Below are 21,082 nucleotides of genomic sequence, written 5' to 3' on the forward strand. Positions count from 1 at the left end.
CGTTAACCTTCAATTTCGCACACCTGAGTCTGGGGGCCGGAGTCGCTGTTGCAGAATACTACTATTACCCTCATCCTCTTGGTGATCGCCCTGCCCCACCCATATGGCCTTCTGAATTCAGGGAACTTCTGGATTCAGGGCCTGCATATGGACAGGGTGGTTACCAATGGGATGACGGTAATATTTAATTGATGATGTTGGCAAACTCATCGGAAAATCGACCCGGCGCTGGAAAACTCACCGGGGGCAGAGCTCTGAAGTGGCCGCCATACCACTCCTCTCGCTGACATTTCACGAAGAAGATAACGAACGCGAAAATTATGCTAAATTTTAGTGCTTTTTGTTGTTTGACTTTGTTTTTGTGTTCTAGGGTTTCAGGGTTTGGTTGCTGGTGACAGGGTTCGAAAGCTCGAGGATTTTGACCTTTAGCAAGGACTTGTTCTTTCTGTATGAATCAACTCTCAATTCTATGAAATTTCAGTTTCGATTTCAATGCCTGTTTTGAAATTTATTTCATGATGTTCGAATTGGGATCTCAAACATCGCCTTTGTGCTTGGATTTATGATGCAAATCTTAAATTTTGTAACTCGTCTAAATTTGGAGTATGTGAGATAAGATATATTCTGAGATCGTGTTTTTCCTTGTTTGAAAACTGTCCCCGAAAGGCGTCATCACCTAGCTCAGTCTACTCGTTATTATTTCCAGGGTGCCCTTGGGTCGAGTGTTTGTCACTAACTTGGCTTATCATGGCCCTTCAATTGAAATGGCACTAGATATGTTTGACGTGCTCGTTCTGCGCATTTGATATGTCTGAGGGCTGATACGACATGTCAATGGCATATCACGACAATGTGCATAGATAGTCGTAACCTCGTTGCTTGTTGGCATAAAGCGAGAGCTTGGCATGCGATTGGCTTGTTATGGCATATCATAGCAAAATCTAACGAGTACAAATTTGTGGCCTTCACTACTTATACTCAAGAGTCGGATGACATTGTGAGACTTATTACTCCACCCTAAGCGGTAGTAAACACCATCAGTTGTGATTCTTGGAAACTACTTTGGTTTGGCCTGACAGGTTCCAGATGTGCTTCAAGGGAATGTGTTTTTGGCTGGGAATTGAGCAAGATAAGGAAATATCTGTTTATGACACTTTTGATGACCCAGAAGGCAGGAGAGTGATCATTTCTTTGAGTCGCGAGGTATTTCATGGTATACCCGAACCATCTGAGCTCCAACGATTACCCCTGGGGCGTGACCTTGATTTGAAGCTTATTGTGTGGAATGAATCAGTTTCTTATGGTTCACAATGATGGACGCGTAGTTTGCTTCTTTGTACTAAAAAGCTTATGTATGTTCCCATTGAAACACGAGGTGAGTTTGTTGGTTATGTGAATACCATAGTTTCGGTCAGGGGACGCAACCACAAGCCTGAGAGCATAGAGAATAATTGCTCAGACAAAGATGGAGATGCGATGGTGGCGGTAGACGGGAAGAGGGAAAGCTGCAGGAGGCGGTACTCATATTCCGTTTGGGCCGTTCCACCGCCTGATGTTTCCCATAGAATCAAGAAGGTGAAGGAGGGCCTCCGGGCAGAGTTCGGTGCGTTTCCCTGTAAACAGTAAGTTGCTGTTTACATTAACTTTTGAGCTGGTGTTCTTTTGTTTTCACGAAAGCTTGCTTCTTAATTTCTTCTTGTTGTTTACGGGAATGTTCATATGTAATCTGTCTGTCTGCAATATTTGATGGATGCAGGTTCTATGCCATATTTGAGCCTCCTCTACGGGAAGCCGACGGAAGAAGAAGAAGAGGAAAAAAGCTCGAGAAATGGTTAATGCTCTGGATGAGGGCATTACTAGCTTGAAATATTGGATCAACTACGATGACAGATCTCTGAAATCTTGGAGGAAGATTGATGAAATCGGCCATTAGACAAGTTCTCCGAATTCATATAATGCAAGCAAGTTAGCGACTCTGAGGTCGAACAAAGTTGTAATATATCAATCATTTGCAAACGTGGAGTAATATATCAATATCAAGGGATCCAGGGAACGAATAGGGAGTTATTAATAATATATCTAATGAACCAACGAAGAGTTCATTTTTCCATCTGGATATGCAAATTTGTAGATAATATCTTTTGTTCAAAAAAGAGATTCGACATTTTTTAAGGTTGATGCTAAAGATATCATCTTTTTGGACTATATTTATAGATCACATTATGATGATGTTAAGGTTGATGATTGAATTATTTTTTTAAACCATTAAAAATGGAATCTAACCATCAACAATTACATTATTTGATTTCAAAATGTAATCTAAAAAGATTATCTGCCTAACATTTTCCATTAATTAATCCGTCCCTTGTTTAATTAGCGGTACAACAAAACACAACATTTCCTTCAAATTGACTTTTCCAATTTCAGGGCAAGTCGAGATTAATGAAATATGTGGTGAAAGCAGGGCAAACATTTTCCTTGATAGGTTTGTCCAAATCTTGAATATTTTCAATGAAACATAATTATATAAGATCCCGCCAAAATTAGATCAACTTCAACTTTGTGCCTTGCAAATTGAGCTTCAGGACACATGAGTCGGATTGCAAATGATGGCAAAATGTTTGAAAGCGGAGAAAATTTCGGAGATTTTCTATTGAGAAATCCATCATTTCTTAGTCCTGCCGAGGAGATTTTTTATCATAACACGAACAGCCCTACAATCTATTCAGCTCTCATAGGCACTCTCTCCAAATGGAAAAGGCCAAAAGTCTGAGGTGTTTAGTTGAATGTTATCTGAACAAGAAGATGATGAATGATCAGGAGACCGAGAGGCACGTAAGAGTATCTTCGTCCATTGGGTCGGATATCTGATCTCCTCTGTCACTGGGGCGTGCAAAAATATATTCCTCCATTGGGCCGGATATCTGATCTCCTCTGTCACTTACTGCCGGACCCTGTGACTTCCAATGATCAAGAGACAAAGAAAGGCTCGTAAGAGGATCTTTGTCCATTGGGTCGGCTATCTGATCTCCTTTGTCACTAACTGCCGGACCCTGTGGCTTCCAATGATCAAGAGACAAAGAAAGGCTCGTAAGAGGATCTTCGACCATTGGGTCGGCTATCTGATCTCCTCTGTCACTGATTGCCGGACTCTTTGGCTTCCAATGATGAAGGGTCAAAGAAAGGCGTGCAAGAAGATCTACCTCCATTGGGCCAGATATCTGATCTCCTCTGTCACCGACTGTCGGACCCTGTGGCTGGAAGAGTACTTGGAGATTCTCAGGACGAGTTTGAGGCTGAATATGATGGCCTGCAGGAAAAATACCAGGAGGCAAGGAAAAACGTGAATGCGCAAGGCTGAGAGGATCATGATCATGCACTGCTATGATACTACCCATGTAATTACTGAGATCAAATCATTAGATGGCTCAAAATTATCAGCTGACTCCCAATAGAACCGAGCTGGATGTTGGTCAAAAACATAACTAGCTTGGTCCAAATCATGCGTATTTTCCTTTATAAGTTTGTTTCACACTCTAGATTAACCATTGTTCTCATTGATGGCAAAATGTTTGAAAGTGGAGAAAATTTCGGAGATTTTCTACTGAGAAATCCATCATTTCTTAGTCTTGCGGAGGAGATTTTTTATCTTAACATGAACAGCCCTACAATCTATTCAACTCTCATGGTCTCACTCTCTCCAAATGGAAAAGGCCAAAAGTCCGAGGTGTTTAGTTGAATGTTACCTGAACAAGTAAATGATAAATGATCAAGAGACAGATAGGTAAAAAAAGGATCTTCGTCCATTGGGTTGGATATCTGATCTCCTCTGTCACTAACTGCCGAACCCTGTGGCTTCCAATGATGAAGGGACAAAGGAAGGCGCGCAAAATCTTCCCCCATTGGGCCAGATATCTGATCTCCTCTGTCACTTACTGCCGGACCCTGTGACTTCCAATGATCAAGAGACAAAGAAAGGCTCGTAAGAGGATCTTTGTCCATTGGGTTGGCTATCTGATCTCCTTTGTCACTGACTGCCGGACCCTGTGGCTTCCAATGATCAAAAGACAAAGAAAGGCTCGTAAGAGGTTCTTCGACCATTGGGTCGGCTATCTGATCTCCTCTGCCACTGACTGCCGGACTCTGTGGCTGGAAGAGTACTGGGAGATTCTCAGGACGAGTTTGAGGCTTAATATGACGGCCTGCAAGAAAAATACCAGGAGGCAAGGAAAAACGTGAATGCGCAAGGCTGAGAAGATCATGATCATGCACTGCTATAGTACTACCCATTTAATTACCGAGATCATAATCATTAGATGGCTCATAATTATCAGCTGACTCCGCATAGAACCGAGCTGGATGTTGGTAAAAAACATAACTAGCTTGGTCCAAATCATGCGTATTTTCCTTTATAGGTTTGTTCCACACTAGATTAACCATTGTTCTCATTGATGGCAAATGATGGCAAAAGGTTTGAAAGTGGAGAAAATTTCAGAGATTTTCTATTGAGAAATCCATCATTTCTTAGTCTTGCAGAGGAGATTTTTTATCTTAACATGAACAGTAATAATCAAGAGCCAAAGAGAGGAACTTACAAGGATCTCCGTCCATTGGGTAGAGTACTGAGAGATTCTCAGGACGAGTTTGAGGCTGAATATGATGGCCTGCAGGAAAAGTATTAGAAGACGAGGAAAAATGTGAATGCTCAAGGCTGAGAGGACCATGAGCATACACTGCTACAGTACTACCGATGGAATTATTGAGATCGAAATTCTCAGGACGAGTTTGAGGCTGAATATGATGGCCTGCAGGAAAAGTATTAGAAGACGAGGAAAAACGTGAATGCGCAAGGCTGAGAGGACCATGAGCATACACTGCTTTAGTACTACCGATGGAATTACTGAGATCATAATCATTAGATGGCTCAGAATTATCAGATGACTCCTCATAGAACCGAGCTGGCTGATGGTAAAAAACATAACTAGCTTGATCCAAATCATGCGTATTTTCCTTCATAGGTTTGTTCCACACTAGATTAACCATTGTTATCATTGGTGACCTATAATAATCAGATTTTCTTGAAAGTCGAAGTACTATAACTTCAACTTTATCCCCACTTTGCAATTTGAGCTTATCGTTCGATAGTTGTCCTTGCCAAAGTACGTGCAAAAGATTAGAGTTTGAAGACTTATCCCAATATCCGCTGCCAAAGTAAGCCTGCAACTTAGTACGCTTGGTATTATTTATAACAGTAATGCCAAATTCAAAATTACTTTCAAATGCAGATCTGTGCAAGAAGCACATAGTCAGCCCTTCAAAAGTACGACCATCATTCGGGGGAATATCAAAACTGACTTTATTGCCATTGCCAACAAAATCAAACCAATGAGGAATAAAATTCCCATAGAGTAAAATGCCACCAAATCCGCACGAAGTCCATCCCTACATATACAATGCAAGTGTCTTATATATATATACATGTAAATGTGCATTCGTGTATGCATGTGCACGATAGGAAGACAATGAGAGAGAGGGGGGGAGATACCTGTAGGATGTTCCTCCCAAAATCAGGTGTGAGATTGGTGCAGTTACTCATATCAATCAATGTCATGAACTTTAATGACTTATCCAAGCCTGGAACCTCAGTGAGTTTGGATGAATCATTTACCTTCAACTCTCTCATATTTGACATTTCCGAAAAATTGGGCACTGTTTCCAATGCAGGGCAATTAGCGGCATACAGAAATTTCAAATTTGTTGGTAAATCAGGGATTGTATGAAGGTTAAAGCAGTCATTTAACCTCAATGTTTCAAGCTTTGTAAGACCACTGAGGCTGGGTAGGATATGAAAATCATTCCCTCGAAGATCCAAAACTTGTAAAGAAATTAAACTCCCAAGATCATGAGGGATTGCATCATGAGCTAATTTCACACCATTTAGGGATAAAAGAGTGAGATTCTTCAATCTAACTGTGGAAGATGGTATTTCTCTTATGGCTGTATGCTCTGCTTCAAGTATTCTCAATGATATCATCTCCCCTAAATCCTCATGCACTTCTCTGAATTCTAAACAGTCATTAAGAAGAAGAGTCTTAACATATTTCAACTTATAGAAATCCCTTGGAAGAGAACGAAGCTTTTCGCATTCTTTAAGGTTCACCAAAGAAAGTCTTTTAAGTTGACCAATGGAGGGGTGAATCTCGGACAAACTCCCACAATTTTCCAGTATCAACTCTTCAAGATATGGGACTTGTGAAAAGTCCGGTGATTTAATTAGAGATAGGGAATGACTGAGATTCAGGATTTTCAACCTCTTTAGCAACTGTTACAGAAAACCAAAGGAAAATTGAAATTAATATCCAAAAGGAAGATGTCATAAAAAAACAGAAGGAACTCCAAAAACAAATAGAAACAGAACATCATCATGTGTAACGATCTTACCTTATAACCCTCCCAAACTTGTACCAGTTTGCTAGACTGCATATCTAAAACAACTAGTCTTTGTTGATCAAAAAAGTCATCTGGTATGGACTTTAAAGGGCATCCTTCCCAACACAACCATATTAACTCTTTGGGAAGATGTTTGTATTCTCCATTGAGTTGAACGTATTTGAGATGAAGGAATCTTAGTTTCTTCATATTGGCAAATGCTTCGGTACTGAAACTGGGCATGCGAGAGCTTCGAGGCCAAGGATAAGGGAAATTTAGAGCAAGTCCTTCAACTTCTTCAGTTCCCTGTTAACAAAAGGTTATATTCATGTGTAAGAAACGGATTATTTGCATATATTTACATGTATTATTATTCATTAGGCAAAGTCACCTATGACGAATATATTTACACATAAATGTTGTTTAGTGTATAATAGACATACGTAGGTTACATATATGTTTTCAAGTAGGATGCATTATGCAAAATTTTATTGGGAATGTACTTACAGATTTATTTCTCAAGACTTTGGCGGCCTCTTTACAGTTCCACAACCTACTCCATTTTCCAGGGTGACCAAGAGATTTTTCAGAAACGATTACTCTGGCCATTTCTCGCAGCAAATCATGCATATTCAACTTATTCTGCTCAACAGTTATAAGGCATCGTTCACGGAGGACACTGATTCCTATTGTTGCAGAAAATCCACATCGATCTAATATTTTTGCGACATAGTCCTTGTCCTCTCCAATAAAGAAACAAGATATGTCAAGAAATATAGTCTTCTCTGAAGGACGTAGCCCGTCAAAGCTTATTCTGAGTCGATTTACAATGTTTTCATCTGGATATCTTCCCAATTCCTCCAATTGGCTTTCCCACTCTGCCAACGATCTTTTAATCAAAAGAGATCCTAAAACTTCAAGCGCTAGTGGTAATCCTCCACAGTAAGAAACAACCTTCTTTGAAACTTCAAGATATCCTTGATCAGGACAAATATTTTTAAAGGCATGCCAACTAAATAGCTCAAGAGCTTCTTTTTCATTCATTTTCTGAGCCTGAAATTTTTTGTTCACATTTAGTAGTAGACGTTCATTTCGTGTCGTTATGATAATTCTACTTCCAGGACCAAACCAATGACGACTTCCAACTATTGCATCCAGTTGTTCCTTTTTATCTACGTTGTCCACGATGACAAGTATCTTTCTATGTCGAAATTGTTGTTTTATCAGGTCGATACCATCGTCAACACAACTTATTTCACGCTTCTTTTTCAAGATGTCAGAAATAAGTTTCTTTTGCACATCAACCAGATCATGTTTACTTGTAGCATCGCGAACGTCGGCAAGGAAACTTTTGAATTCAAACTGAGGATGAATTTGGTTATAAATGGCCTTGGCAGCTGTTGTTTTACCCAATCCACCCATCCCCCAAATTCCAACCATGAGAACATCATTTGATCCACCACTTGAAAGATAACTGATAATATCTTGAACGCGTGAATTGATTCCAACTATGTGCTTGGCCACATGTAATTCGTTAGTGCTGGTGAGCCATTCACAAATATTATCGTTAATAATTTTTTTAATGAACTCTGCTTCGCCCCTGAAAATTGAATTCGTAAGCATTAGTGGGAATCAATGAAGGCTCGGTAGGAGATATCAGTACATAAACAATTTTCTTTCCTTCTTCCCTTCATAATATATATATATATATATATATATATATATATATATATATAATTTTCTTTCCTTCTTCCCTTCATAATATATATATATATATATATAATGAACTTGAATAAAAGAATGCATTGATAAATAAAAGTTTAGCGTATGAATTAAACTCCAATTACGGTTTAGGTTACTTATGAGAGATTAAGGTGTATTCATTAAGCATGTGAATGAACGTTTAGATTATGTAAAATGTTTATTAAGCATGTCAATTAATTGAGAGATTAAGTCAATCACTAAAATTAGCAGCTTCTGTGAAGGATCAACTTGAGAGATTAAGGTGTATTAATTAAGCATGTCAACTAAAATTAGCAGCTGAATGATTACCCATTGTTAGCGATTTTATGATGGTGGCCAGACAAATTTGCAGCCTTTGTGAGAGCCTCTCTCCACTGCTTTACCCTTTCTTGTTTAGCTTCACGTTTCTTGTCATCTTTTTCTTCACGGATGTCCTTTTTGTGCTTCTGAAATGCTTCGGCTAAATCTCCGTCCTGCTTCCTGACATGCGAAGGATCAACGTGATAGAATATTGGTAAAACATGTCGCCCCAGTTTGTCTCTACACGCCATGATCTTCACCAGCTCGTCAAGACACCAACTCGAATTCGCATACATCTTTGAGAAGATAATGACAGAGATCATCGACTCTTCGATTGCACGAAACAGTTTCTCTTTTATTTCTTCCCCTCTTTGTAGATCGTCCTCATCAATAAAGACCTGGTACCCTCTGGCTTTTAATGCCGCGTGGAGGTGGCTCGTGAAGCCATAACGCGTGTCTTCACCCCTGAAGCTCAAGAATACGTCGTACTTCCAGAGTTTGGAGTTGGAGGAGGACGAAGAGGAGGCTTCGTGGGCTGTCATGGCGGTATCCACCGTTATGGCTTAGTAGTGGTTCAGATCACAGACTGAAAAAATGGCTACAGCTGTGTTTGAGTTGCCGAAGGATGATGCTTAAACATAAGTCAAGATTCTTGAGTCAACAAAGGCTAAAGTTTATAATATAGGGACGTGTTATTCACAACCTCTCTTTTTACTTCTCACATATCTTTTGTTAATTTATGTCATTTGATCTTCTTTAATTCAGTCGATCTGACGATCACAAATTAAAATGATGTGTATAAAGTAAAAATGATGTGTGAATAGCACATCCCATCATATAATATAAATGGGGCAGGGAAAGAGAGAGGAAAACAGGAAATAAATAAAACTCTGCAATTGAAAAAAAAAAATTATTTCCTTCTTCAATTTGAAAAAAAAAAATCACATTAAACATATTCCAGTAGAAAAACCCATCACAGCACTAGCAAATTTAGGAGAGAGAAGGAGACCTGCACTCAAATCGTAAGTTCGCCCTAGAAATTTTCCAATTCAGAATCCAGATCGTGGGTGGTCGAGAATTTTCAAGGTATTTTTTTATTCAATTAACAATGAGGCCCAGACTCACCATCAATTATGGAGGCTCAGTTACACGTGGAGTTGAACGGGGGAGTTTGGCGGGAGAAAGTTTTTAGTTGTGATGGAAAACATATAGTATATGATATCACATGTTTTTATGTAAGTAGTGAAAATTTTTAATTTTTAAGTTATTAACTTTTTAACACAAGTATCTCACCATGCATATAAAAACATATGGTTTACCATCTCGTGTGACATTTACATTGAAAAATCTCTCGTTTAGCGGAAGCGAGTCCTGCTAACATTTCTTTTTCAAGAATACGAGGGTAGAAACAATTAAGATCTACCTCCTCCTATTTCATCTGCAGGAAAGTGATATTCTCTATATCATTTCCTTCTAATTCATCAAATTAGAAGATCTGTATCATTGAAATTAGATCCAACGTTACAAATAGGGACCTACTTTAAAAGTTATAATAATTTCAACCGTTTGACCAAATTTCAATGGCACGAATCCCCTAATTTAGTAGATTAGGAAGAAAGGATCCGGAGATGATCACTTTCCTTATCTGCAATGTCAACCGGCTAAATTGATCAGCTAATCGTTCAATATCTCTCACTGCTAAAGATAATCCCTTTCGCATCCACAAGATTTTGGTACTACTTAGGTAAATGTTATCAAGGCATGCAAAGCAGTACGCCTGGTATAATTAATAACAATATTTTCAATATGACCTTTATGTTGTTCACTTAATGAGTAAATACATCAAACAATCAACTCTTTAAAATTACAATCGTCACTTTTAGGCATAACAGAGTTGGTTACATTCTCCTCATAAGCAAACTCAAACAACTCAAGAATACCATAAATCCAATTGAGATAAATGTCACCGTATCCACAAGAAATCCATCCCTATACATGTTGAAGAGTACAAGGATCTCACATCAAATTTGTCAAAATTAAAGACGATTTATATTGTGCAATTTCCACTCCTAATTATATCAAAGTTTTTTGTGATAAGATATTCACATATAAAGTGTTGTGTACGTAAGAAAATTCAAGTTGATAGAAAGTATTGATGTTATTAATGATGGGTCCCTGTAAAGCATGTGATAAAATTTTCATTTTTCAAAGCTGTCTGTAAAACGTTAATAGATGAGCCCTTAACTTATATGTTAGCCACCATTAGCTGGTAAACATTACCATACCCCAAAGTCTATGTGCTATATTATAAATAAAATTGGTCTCTATGAAAAAACACTTTGTAAAACGGATAAGCACTTTACAAACCACTTCTGTTTGTCACTTTTCTTTTCTAAAAGCCATTTTTGTATATAAGCACTATACTAGAAGCAACGTCAAAAAATTTAGTAAAATTCTATCCTTTAAAAGTGCTTACATTTTTTTTCTACCAACATCTAGCTGGATGTGTTTTTAAAATGACTGAAAGCGCTTTTGGTGAAAATGTTTTTAGAACCAAGCTTTAGTAAATATGCAAGTAAACTCTGGAAAAGCACTTAAAGTGCTTCCTGAAAGAAGCACATAACTGGTGCTTCTTATAAAAAATATTTTAAGAGCTTTTGGAACCCAAAAATATTTTTTCCAAAAGCGCTTTTAGTTATTATAAAAGCACATCCAAACGAGCCCATCATCATAATGCTTTGAGAATATTGTTTGAAAGCACTTTTAATAACTCTAAAAACTTCAATGAATTAGCCAAACTAGGAAAAGTTGACAATATAAAAATTTTTGCTCCTTTTTATTTTTGTTTTTATTTTTTATTTTGTTATTCTGCAATGTCATAATTTAAATCTTCTATTTAATCGGATGTCATTTATATGTGCTACTTGTCATGTCAAATAATACATTAATGTGGTACAAAAATAAGAAAGCTAAGTTGAAGGGAGCTTTCTTCATTGACCCCGGCCACGGCCATCATTAAATTGATTGAAATACATTCTTTCTTGAGGGATCACGCCCTCGGGAGAAACTAGCGATGATTGCCTCTCAATGGAATTCGTCTTCGAGAGATATTTCTTTGAGAAGAATGCAATTTCAATATAAGAATTTCCGTGGGGAGGATTTTACGAGGAATCCGAGTAGTTGGTGGCTTTGGAAACTTTGGCTCACATACGGCCACAGTGAGGTAGCAGCTGTGGAGTACTCTCACATCCCGGCAATCCGTGACGACGTCGTTCCTGGAACTAAAGTATTCTCTAGTATAGATTAAGCTCGGTCACTACAAATACAATGAATTTGGAAGTTTTAGGTCACGACTTTCAGTTTATGGCTCCAAACTTTTTGTCACAAAATTGATTATTTGATTGGTCGTGTTTTGGTATTAAGAGGACAGACAGATTTAATGACAGGTATGTATCCAATCTCAAATTATTTTGGAATGATGAAATGAATGGTGGTGTCTGTTGAATTTTACTGTTTTGCAATTTGGGATTTCTGTGTGGATTGTAAACTTTGATTTTTTTTTTTTGGTCAGTGATTGAATTTTTCTTGCATTTGATACAAAATTAATGAAATGAGATTGAAAAATGAGGAGTTGCTATCAGACGTTTATGTTTTAGTATAATTTCACACGTATGATTCAAAAGTTCTCCCCCCCAACCCCCTAATCGAGAATTTTCAAGGGATTTTTGTAACTTGGAAGCCATCTTTTTCAATTTCATAGCCGGAGGGCGGACTGAAATGTAGGGGGGGGGGGAGAAGTTGGAGGGAAAAGTGGTTTGGTTTTCTTGGATTTATCGAGATGGAGGAAGAGGGAGGGGAAGGGTGAGGGAGAGAGAGAATAAAATTATTTTTAATGGTATTTTTTTTATTATATTAACAATGAGGCCCAGCTCACCATTAATTATGGAGGCTCAGTTACACGTGGAGTTGAATGGGGGAGTTTGGCGGAAGCCAATCCGTGGACCGTGAGAGAATCCTCGCCGGATCTTTTTGTGAAGATTATAGGATCTTTCTATTGCATTTGTCCATTGTATATTATGCGATCAGTTTTCATCAAGTATTGTTTATATTTAATTTTAAACAAAAAAATTTACAATGATTTTTAATCACACGATATACGATAAACGAATATGATTTGAGAATCTTCGAAATCCTCACAAAGAATATCCGGCTCCTGCTAGTGCTAGCATTTCTTTTTCAAGAATACAAGGGTAGAAACAAAACAATTAAGAGCTACCTCCTCCTATTTCATCTGCAATGTCAACCGCTAAACTGATCAGCTAATCGATCAATATCTCTCCCTGCCAAAGATAATCACTTTCGCGTTCACGAGATTTTGATAGTACTTATGTAAATGTTATCAAGGCGTGCAAAGCAGTACGCCTTGTATAATTAATAACAACAATTTTAAGATGACTTTTAGGTTGTTCACTTAACGAGTAAATACATCAAACAACCAACTCTTTAAAATTATAATCATCACTGTTCGGCATAATAAAGTCGGCTAAATTCCCCTCATAATCAAACTCAAGCAACTCAAGAATACCATAAATCCAATTGAGATAAATGTCACCGTATCTGCAAGAAGTCTATCCCTATACATGCTGAAGAGAACAAGGATCTCACATCAAATTTGTCAAAATTAAATATGACTTATATTGTGCAATTTCCACTCCAAATAATATCAAAGTATTTTGTGATAGAATATTCACATATGAAATGTTGTGCATGTAGGAAAATTCAAGTTGATAGAAAGTATTGATGTTGTTAATGATGGATCCTTGTAAAGCATGTGATAAATTTTTCATTTTTCAAAGCTGTTTGGCAAACGTTAATAGATGAGCCCTTAACTTATATGTTAGCCACCATTAGCTAGTAAACATTACTATACCAACAAGCCACCAAAGTCTATGTGCTATATTATAAATAAAACTTGTCTTTATGAAAAACCACTTTGTAGAACGGATGAGCACTTTACAAAGGCTTTTTATTCAAAATGGTCCCTGAGATTTGCATTATCCATAAGTTTGGTTCCTGAGATTTAAAATCAATAGAAGTAGTCCTTGAGATTGTCCACCATCCATGATTTTGGTCATTCCGCTGAAGCCTTTGGCCAGAAGTTTGGGCAATTTTCAAAGCTTCGTAACTCAATCGTTTCTTAACCAAATTCGACTTGTAATATATCAAAATGAAGATAGGAAAGTATAGAATAAGATTATATCTATTTGGAAGCCCAATGGTTGCCAGAGATGGTCGGAAAATAGCCTCAAAATTGACTGGTCCGAGGGAAAACTGGAAAACTCGTCGGAAACTAGGTAAACTTTAAACGTTCATAACTTCTTCAATACTCAACGAAATTAAGTGATTCAAAACCAAAAATCATACATCTCGACGAGAAGAAGAGAATGGTACCTTTTTTCAACTGCTAAATCACCGTGATTTGGCTGGAAAACGGCTCGAAAGTTCCTAACTCGTTTTTCAATAGCCACTTTCGAGCTATTTTCCAGACAAACCACGGCGAGTTAGCTGTTGAAAAAGGTACCATTCTCTTTTTCTCGTTGAGAAGTATGATTTTCATTTTTTGAATCACTTGATTTCGTTGAGTATTAAAGAAGTTATGAACGTTTAAAGTTTACTTAGTTTTCGGCAAGTTTTCCAGTTTTCCCTCGGACTAGTCAACTTTGAGGCTATTTTCTGACCATCTACGGCAATCATTGGGCTTCCAAATAGATATAATCTTATTCTACACTTTCCTAGCTTCATTTTGATATATTACGGGTCGAATTTGGTTAAAAAACGATTGAGTTACGAATCTTTGAAAATTGCCCAAACTTTCGGCCAAAAGTTTCGGCGGAAGGACCAAAATCATGGATGATGGACAATCTCAGGAACTACTTCTATTGATTTTAAATCTCAGGGACTAAACTTATGGATGATGCAAATTTCAGGGACCAAATAAAAAGCCCTTTACAAATCACTTCTGTTTGTCACTTTTCTTTTCTAAAACCAATTTTTATATATAAGCACTTTACTAGGAACGCGTCAAAATTTTTAGTAAAGTTCTATCCTTTAAAAGCACTTATCATTTTTTTTCTACCAACATCATCATAATGCTTTAAGAATATTGTTTGAAAGCACTTTTTAATAATTCTAAAAACTTCAATGATTTAGCCAAACTAGGAAAAGTTGACAAATTACAAATTTTAGCTCATTTTTTATTTTGTTTTTTTATTCAAATTCAACTTTAATTCATCACTTTATACAAATTCAACTTTATATTAGGAGCTTCACCATATTAACATACCTAAGATGTGTTGAGTTAATTGTTTTCTTTCTATCAATTAATTAGTTCGAATCCAAATGATATAAAAATAATAATAGCATGAAATCCTAATTGTCGAACTAAGAAGGCACACAACACACCACTCCTTTACGAAATTGGAAAAAAAAATGTGAGAAATATAGAGTGTGCATGCATGCCAAGTAATATCCACATGAACTAAAAGATGAGAAACTTTTAATAAGAGGACTATTGAAAACGAAAATTGGTTGCCTTCCGATTATTCATCTCTAAATATTGATGGTACATGGGTAGTTACCGTTGGATCTCACATTAAACTGAGATCAGATCGTGAGAATCTTCGGGAGAAAACTATTAACTCGTTTGTGTTTTTTCTCCGTTATCTTTGAGGTTGAACATGTAACCTTTTTCTTCTTCTTTTTTTCCTTCACCTTTTCATTTTCTTTTCTACTTTTATTATTTATTTACTTTTAATTGATTTTTCACTACAGAACCAGGACGTTTCTAGTTCTTATTTACGTATTTTTGTTTTTTTATTTTTTTATTTTTTTAAATACAGTTTTATGTTTAGTTATGTTTTTTTTTTTTACCAATTTGTCCAATTTTTTTATTTTTTTTAAATTTAGATTGTGAAGGAAATTAAGGATCATTTTTGGTATTTTCGAATGCTTCATCCACTCATAAAAAAATGATGTGCTAGAAAGAACGATTCATGCTGTACATGCAACAGCATCGGGAGACCAAATACTTGCATTTATGGGCCGAATTAATGTTGGCTGGGATAAGTGGTCCATTGGGCTTTCGGGTGAAAGTAAATAGAAGTCGGAAAGAATATAGAGAGGAGTACCGCCTCGCCTTACGCCTTTCTTCCTTCGGCGTCGTCTAGGGTTTTTGTTGTAACAGACCCTATAAGGGCACGATAGTCGATAGGCTAGCCCCTGTAATTCATCAACCTTCAATTCACAGAGCTGACCGGAGTCTGGAGGCCGGAGCCGCCGTAGAAATATTACTATTACCATCCTCCTCTTGGTGATCGCCCTGTCCCATATGGCCTTCTGGATTCAGGGCCTGCACAGGGTGATTAACAAAGGGATGACGGTAATATTTAATTCATGATGTTGGCAAACTCGTCGGAAAATCGACCCCGGCGCTGGAAAACTCACGGCGGGGCAGAGCTCTGAAGTGGCCGCCATACCACTCCTCTCGCTGACATTTCACGAAGAAGATAAGCAACACGAAAATTATGCTAAATTTCAGTGTTTTTTGCTGTTTATCTTTGTTTTTGTGTTCTTGGTTTCAGGGTTTGGTTGCTGGTGACAGGGTTCGAAAGCCGGGTATGAATCAACTCTCAATTCTATTTCAATGCCTCTTTTGAAATTTATTTCATGATGTTCGAATTTGGATCTCGAATATGCACTACAAGGCTCATCATGGCCTTTCAATTTCCCTCTAAAGCATAGTGTGCATGTTTCAAGTTCCACTCTCACATCTTTGCAAATTATGCATTGCAAGGCTTATCATGGCCTTTCAATTGAAATGGCACTAGATATGTTTTGACAAGCCCGTTCTGCGCATTTGATATGTCTGAGGGCTGTCATGGCAATAGCAATAGCTACTCTCTTGTTGGTGTCCAGGACATTATTTTTCCTCACTCTTTGATTTAGAAGGTCCGACTCCCAGAACAGCTGCATATTATAGGCCACTGCAATGGCATTGTTTTACTATATAGTAAGAGTAGCTTTGTTTTATGCAATCCCGGAATTGAGGAATTCATTCGTGTTCCTGATGAGACATGCCTTCCAATGTGGCCCAGATTAGATTTGGACCCGGGGGAGGATTACAATTGGCCAGAACATATTGATCCTGGATTTGGCTATGATCCCAAATCTACGAGTACAAATTTGTGGCCTTTACTACTTGTACTCAAGAGTCAGATGACACTATGACACTTACTGCTTCACAAAAAGCGGTAGTATACACCATCAGTTGTGATTCTTGGAAAGAGGTCGACACCGTTTCTTTAGAAGCCAAAACTACTTCGTTTTGGCTTGACGGGTTTCCAGATGTGCTTCAAGGGAATGCGTTATTGGCTGGGAATTGAGCAAGATAAGGAAATATCTGTTTATGACACTTTTGATGACCCAGAAGGCGAGAGAGTGATCATTTCTTTCCATACAAGTCACGAGGTATTTCGTGGTATACCTGAATCATCTGAGCTCCAACGATTACCTCTGCGGCATGACCTTGATTTGAAGCTAATTGTGTGGAATGAATCAGTTTCTTATGGTTCACAATGATGGACGCGTAGTTTGCTTTAATCTTTGTACTAAAAAGCTTACAGAGGTGAGTTTGTTGGTTATGTGAATAGCTTAGTTTCAGTCATGGGACACAACCACAAGCCTGAGAGCATAGAGAATAATTGCGCAGACAAAGATGAAGATGCGATGGTGGCGGTAGAAGGGAAGAGGGAAAGCTGCAGGAGGCGGTACTCATATTCCGTTTGGGCCATTCCACCGGCTGATGTTTCCCATAGAATCAAGAAGGTGATGGAGGGCCTCCAGGCAGAGTTTGATGGGCCGGAGATTGAGCCTCACATCCCCATATTGGGATCCATCCATATTATGAGTCATGAGGACGCTCTTAATAAGTTTAGATCTGCCCCTAGGGATGATATCGTTGCTAAAGTTGTTCAGGTGGTTACTAGGAATTACTCTCACCAATGTGTTTCCCTGTTGATGGATCGAAAGGTATATATTTTCCCGATCTCTTGCTAATTGCTATTCATTTTCTTCATGTTTTCTTCTGTTTTGTTTCCTTTTCCTCTTTCTCGTTTTGGTTTCTTGAGCTGGGTAGTCTCACTGATCATCAAAATTTCTTTTCTTAGTTATTTCAAAGTGCCGAATCTTGGAGTTACCATTTTGGTTTCTACAACAGTAAGTTGTTTTACATTAACTTTTGAGCTGGTGTTCTTTTGTTTTCACGAAAGCTTCCTTCTTAATTTCTTCTTCTTGTTTACGGCTCGTTCATATGTAATCTGTCTGTCTGCAATATTTGATGGATGCAGGTTCTCTGCCATATTTGAGCCTCCTCTACGGGAAGTCGACGGAAGAAGAAGAGGAAAAAAGCTCGAGAACTGGTTAATGCTCTGGATGAGGGCACTACTAGCTTGAGCTTCCGCGTAACTCGCTTTTGTATGAAATCGACTACGATGACAAATCTCTGAAATCTTGGAGGAAGATTGATGACATCGGCCATTAGACAAGTTCTGAATTCATATAATTGCAAGCAAGTTAGCAACTCTCAGGTCGAACAAAGTGGCACACATACATACATATTGCCCAAATTTGACACATCATGGATGAGATAATAAGTGGAAATCTTTGATGAATGTAACCTAACGTAGCCTGCTAACGGAGAGATTTTTTCGGTGTACTTTGAACATTGTCATTGTGATAAAATAGTTCTAATCAACTGTAACACATGTATTTAATTACATCGCGTGACATGTTCTCGAGGTACACACAAAGAGAAGAAAAAGATATAAATTAGGTTATTCACACTTGGAAACAAGATCGATTGATCGCCTTATGAATTTCAATGTGATCTTGAAGTAGTATTTAACTCTTTCCTTGAATTTGATCGATCTCCTAGTCAATTTCTTGTCCTCATATCGAATGAATTGAATAAATTTATGGATAAAATTTAACGAGAGTATAAAACACCCAGGGTTTGGAGTCATGCTAGTTGCTGCAGTATCATCACCATCACCAAATTACACACGTGCAAATTACACACGTGCAGGGTTTGATTCTTTTACTTTTGAGCCAATAAGCCAAGAGGAAGAGGAGTGTAGATAAGCCAAATTACACACGTGCAAATTGCAGGGGAAGCCAACAAAGGTGGAGGTTGAAAGTTCAATTAATGTCGTTTATTGAATAATCACGTGATGATGTTGGATAATGGATAGTGACCCACCTGAATATTTTTGTTGCTGGTTAGAATTTTGTATTTTGAGGAATCTTCATGAATATATTGGAAATGTTGTCAATTTTGATAGAATGTAGATTTAAATTGGAATTTCAACAAAACTATAACTTGAAATAAGTCTGGTAAATTGTCGTATGATTCGTTAATCCAATACGAAATGATATGGAAATAATAGGTTTTGGATCAACTTGTTAACGATTCATATCTTTAACGAATGACCCGTTAAGAATATGATAAAATATCATTTTGCATATCTAAACATTAGGGATTGCAATTTCTTGCATAACCCATTATCCGACATGAAACATTATTAGTTAACGAATCAAGGTGTTATCGGGTCATATATTAAGAACATTTTAAGATAATTAGTATAACACAAACACGACAAGTACGACCTGTTTGCCATGCCTAACTTGAAAGCTATTAAATATTTACATGGAAATAAGTTTTACTGAATAATATTTCAGTGTAGTTCAACCTGCTAAGTATTTCGACTTTTTAAATAATCTTCACAACTCAATTTCTTAAAATCAGTTTTCACCGTTCATTTTTGAATTACATAGCAATTCTGGAGAAATTGTAGAGACTAAGATAATGCAAGTTGCCAACTATATTAACCTGACGCTGCCAACTTTACATCTCATTTTCATAGGGACAAGGATTGTCTGCCCTCCTTGTTCCCGTGCCTTCCCATGCCCTCCTGTTTGTGTGATCACGGTTAAGCCACGTCAATATTTTATATTACTATTTATTTTTGTCTTATTATCTCTATAAAAAAATATAAAATGTTAACGTGACTTAACCGTGACCACACAAAACAGAAATGCACGGAAGGGCACGGGAACAAGGAGGGTGGACAATCCTTGTCCTTTTCATAGCTCGATTCATAGGATCCACGTCAGACTGAATCATTTTTTTATCTCTTTCAATATATAATAATTGGTTACGAATAAATATTAAATTTTCAATACTATTACACATGTGCAGATAATATCCCAAATTATTGTTTTCCTTCCAAGAATTCACAACTTGGAGTCCATCGCGACCATTCCACGTGTCACCTTCTCATCTATATAATAGGTTTCCAAATGAACCAAAGACAACTTGAGAAGAACTTCTACGTAACGTGAATGTTATTGTAACAGAATATGAATTAATAATGGATTATCGTGTGGGAAATTAAAAACGTATGAGATTGTGTTTAATGCGTTTAGAAAATCAAAATTTGTTGTTCTCGTTCTAGATAAGTTCTTATTCCGTGCACATGAAAACCCCATTATAATAAGGTTACTAAGAGGTCTGGCAAACGGATCGTGTTTGTGTTGTTTCGTGTCTTATCCGTTACCAAACTCGTTATTTTAATGGTTCTTAACCTGTGACTCAATAACGACCCGATTAGTTAACGAGTCGTGTCGTTTCGTGTCAGGTTAACAGATTAGCAAGAAATTGTCATGCGTAATGTCTAGATTTGACAAATGATATCTTATTGGATTCTTAACGGACGACCCGACAATGACGTGACGTGCTAACAGATTTTTAATAGGTTACTTAATAATGATTCGACTTAACAAGTTAACCCGAAATTCTTTATTTCGTATTGTTCGTATCAGATTAACGGGTCGCATAACAAATTGTTTGGGCTACCTACTGGAATACGGGATCTTATCCTTATGCAAACGTGGAAGATCAATGATTTGATAATAATGGACCATTATCCAATAATCAATTTCTTAACGCAATGATCATAAATTGTCACTTAAACTTATACAAAGAAAAGTTCAATTTTATTTTTGTCTTAGAAAGTAAATAGTCGGCCTCCACGTGTGATGAATGTAAAGGAAGTAACGCGTTTTTGTTTATTTTTGGCGCGTAGTTGGTGGGAGAGTAGTGAGTACGTGGACACAGATCAGCGCACTTGATAAACTAATTCAAAGAGTTATGGGTATTGGGCTCTTCTCTACCCTTCCAGTTTTCATACACTATCATTCTCTCTTATTTTTGCGGTCACGGTTAAGTCATGTCAATATTTTATATAACTATTGTTTTTTATCTTATTATCCCTATAAAAAAATCAATATAAATGTTGACGTGGCTTAACCATGACCGCACAAAATAGGAGGGGATGAGAGTGTATGAGAACTGGAAGGGCAAAGAAACCGGGTCCATTGGGCTCTAGCACCTAGGAGAATAATTACAATTCAACGAATTGGAACCAGGGGCTGATCATCTTGGAACAAGTGGGTCAGCTATCCTCAAGCTAAGAAATCTTTTATGGAAGAGTTG

The 21,082-nt window shown here is 37.4% G+C and overlaps 4 protein-coding genes, 1 long non-coding RNA gene and 1 other non-coding gene across 8 annotated transcripts in view; 4 read left to right on the forward strand and 2 right to left on the reverse strand.

Annotated features, from left to right (window-relative positions):
- Positions 1 to 2,192, forward strand: LOC108170045 (uncharacterized). The gene is made up of 2 exons (XR_011571559.1): positions 1 to 1,622; positions 1,757 to 2,192. It is a non-coding gene; the product is annotated as an uncharacterized lncRNA (long non-coding RNA).
- A 45-nt stretch (positions 2,193 to 2,237) lies between these two features.
- Positions 2,238 to 9,569, reverse strand: LOC103406877 (disease resistance protein RUN1-like). Its single transcript, XM_070805428.1, has 8 exons — positions 9,482 to 9,569; positions 8,482 to 9,058; positions 6,937 to 8,029; positions 6,442 to 6,735; positions 5,546 to 6,322; positions 4,596 to 5,442; positions 3,747 to 4,202; positions 2,238 to 3,310 (listed from the first exon to the last, which is right to left on the reverse strand). Exons 2-8 carry the CDS (start codon positions 9,012 to 9,014, stop codon positions 2,817 to 2,819), a joined length of 4,494 nt encoding a protein of 1,497 aa, XP_070661529.1. The 5' UTR covers positions 9,015 to 9,058; positions 9,482 to 9,569; the 3' UTR covers positions 2,238 to 2,816.
- Positions 2,238 to 21,082, reverse strand: part of LOC103401594 (disease resistance protein RPV1-like) — an 80,831-nt gene continuing 61,986 nt past the window's right edge. Inside the window, exon 7 of the transcript XR_011571522.1 lies at positions 2,238 to 2,678. The gene's annotated coding sequence lies outside the window, so the exon portion shown is untranslated. The remainder of the gene's footprint in view (positions 2,679 to 21,082) is intronic.
- On the forward strand, positions 15,646 to 18,382 carry LOC139188246 (cyclic phosphodiesterase-like). Of its 3 annotated transcripts, none has more exons than XM_070805469.1 (4): positions 15,646 to 16,146; positions 17,181 to 17,559; positions 17,697 to 17,745; positions 17,877 to 18,382. In XM_070805469.1, exons 2-4 carry the CDS (start codon positions 17,194 to 17,196, stop codon positions 17,951 to 17,953), a joined length of 492 nt encoding a protein of 163 aa, XP_070661570.1. In that variant the 5' UTR covers positions 15,646 to 16,146; positions 17,181 to 17,193; the 3' UTR covers positions 17,954 to 18,382. The 3 variants fall into 3 exon arrangements, with proteins under 3 accessions (XP_070661570.1, XP_070661569.1, XP_070661563.1); XM_070805468.1 differs by having other exon boundaries at positions 15,650 to 16,146; positions 16,626 to 17,559; XM_070805462.1 differs by lacking the exon at positions 15,646 to 16,146 and having other exon boundaries at positions 16,153 to 17,559.
- Positions 15,804 to 15,935, forward strand: MIR7121A (microRNA MIR7121a). The gene has a single exon (NR_120987.1). It is a non-coding gene; the product is annotated as a microRNA MIR7121a (primary transcript).
- On the forward strand, positions 15,860 to 17,109 carry LOC139189341 (uncharacterized). Its single transcript, XM_070808180.1, has 4 exons — positions 15,860 to 15,910; positions 16,113 to 16,133; positions 16,477 to 16,731; positions 16,876 to 17,109. Exons 1-4 carry the CDS (start codon positions 15,860 to 15,862, stop codon positions 17,107 to 17,109), a joined length of 561 nt encoding a protein of 186 aa, XP_070664281.1.

This window comes from Malus domestica, chromosome 02, assembly GCF_042453785.1.
Source record: "Malus domestica chromosome 02, GDT2T_hap1".
NCBI lineage: Eukaryota > Viridiplantae > Streptophyta > Magnoliopsida > Rosales > Rosaceae > Malus > Malus domestica.

What these genes read in the sequence shown, in the direction of transcription:
- LOC103406877 (XM_070805428.1), bottom strand. Translation starts at nt 9,014, where the DNA reads ATGACAGCCCACGAAGCCTCCTCTTCGTCCTCCTCCAACTCCAAACTC. An exon ending in CATAAAATCGCTAACAATGG is followed by an intron (nt 8,030 to 8,481) that starts GTAATCATTCAG and finishes TTCAATTTTCAG; the next exon opens with GGGCGAAGCAGAGTTCATTA. An exon ending in AAGTTTGGGAGGGTTATAAG is followed by an intron (nt 6,323 to 6,441) that starts GTAAGATCGTTA and finishes TTTCTGTAACAG; the next exon opens with TTGCTAAAGAGGTTGAAAAT.
- LOC139189341 (XM_070808180.1), top strand. Translation starts at nt 15,860, where the DNA reads ATGGCCTTCTGGATTCAGGGCCTGCACAGGGTGATTAACAAAGGGATG. An exon ending in GTTTGGTTGCTGGTGACAGG is followed by an intron (nt 16,134 to 16,476) that starts GTTCGAAAGCCG and finishes TCTTTGATTTAG; the next exon opens with AAGGTCCGACTCCCAGAACA. An exon ending in ATTTGTGGCCTTTACTACTT is followed by an intron (nt 16,732 to 16,875) that starts GTACTCAAGAGT and finishes ACGGGTTTCCAG; the next exon opens with ATGTGCTTCAAGGGAATGCG.
- LOC139188246 (XM_070805469.1), top strand. Translation starts at nt 17,194, where the DNA reads ATGGGACACAACCACAAGCCTGAGAGCATAGAGAATAATTGCGCAGAC. An exon ending in CCCTGTTGATGGATCGAAAG is followed by an intron (nt 17,560 to 17,696) that starts GTATATATTTTC and finishes TTCTTTTCTTAG; the next exon opens with TTATTTCAAAGTGCCGAATC. An exon ending in CCATTTTGGTTTCTACAACA is followed by an intron (nt 17,746 to 17,876) that starts GTAAGTTGTTTT and finishes TGATGGATGCAG; the next exon opens with GTTCTCTGCCATATTTGAGC.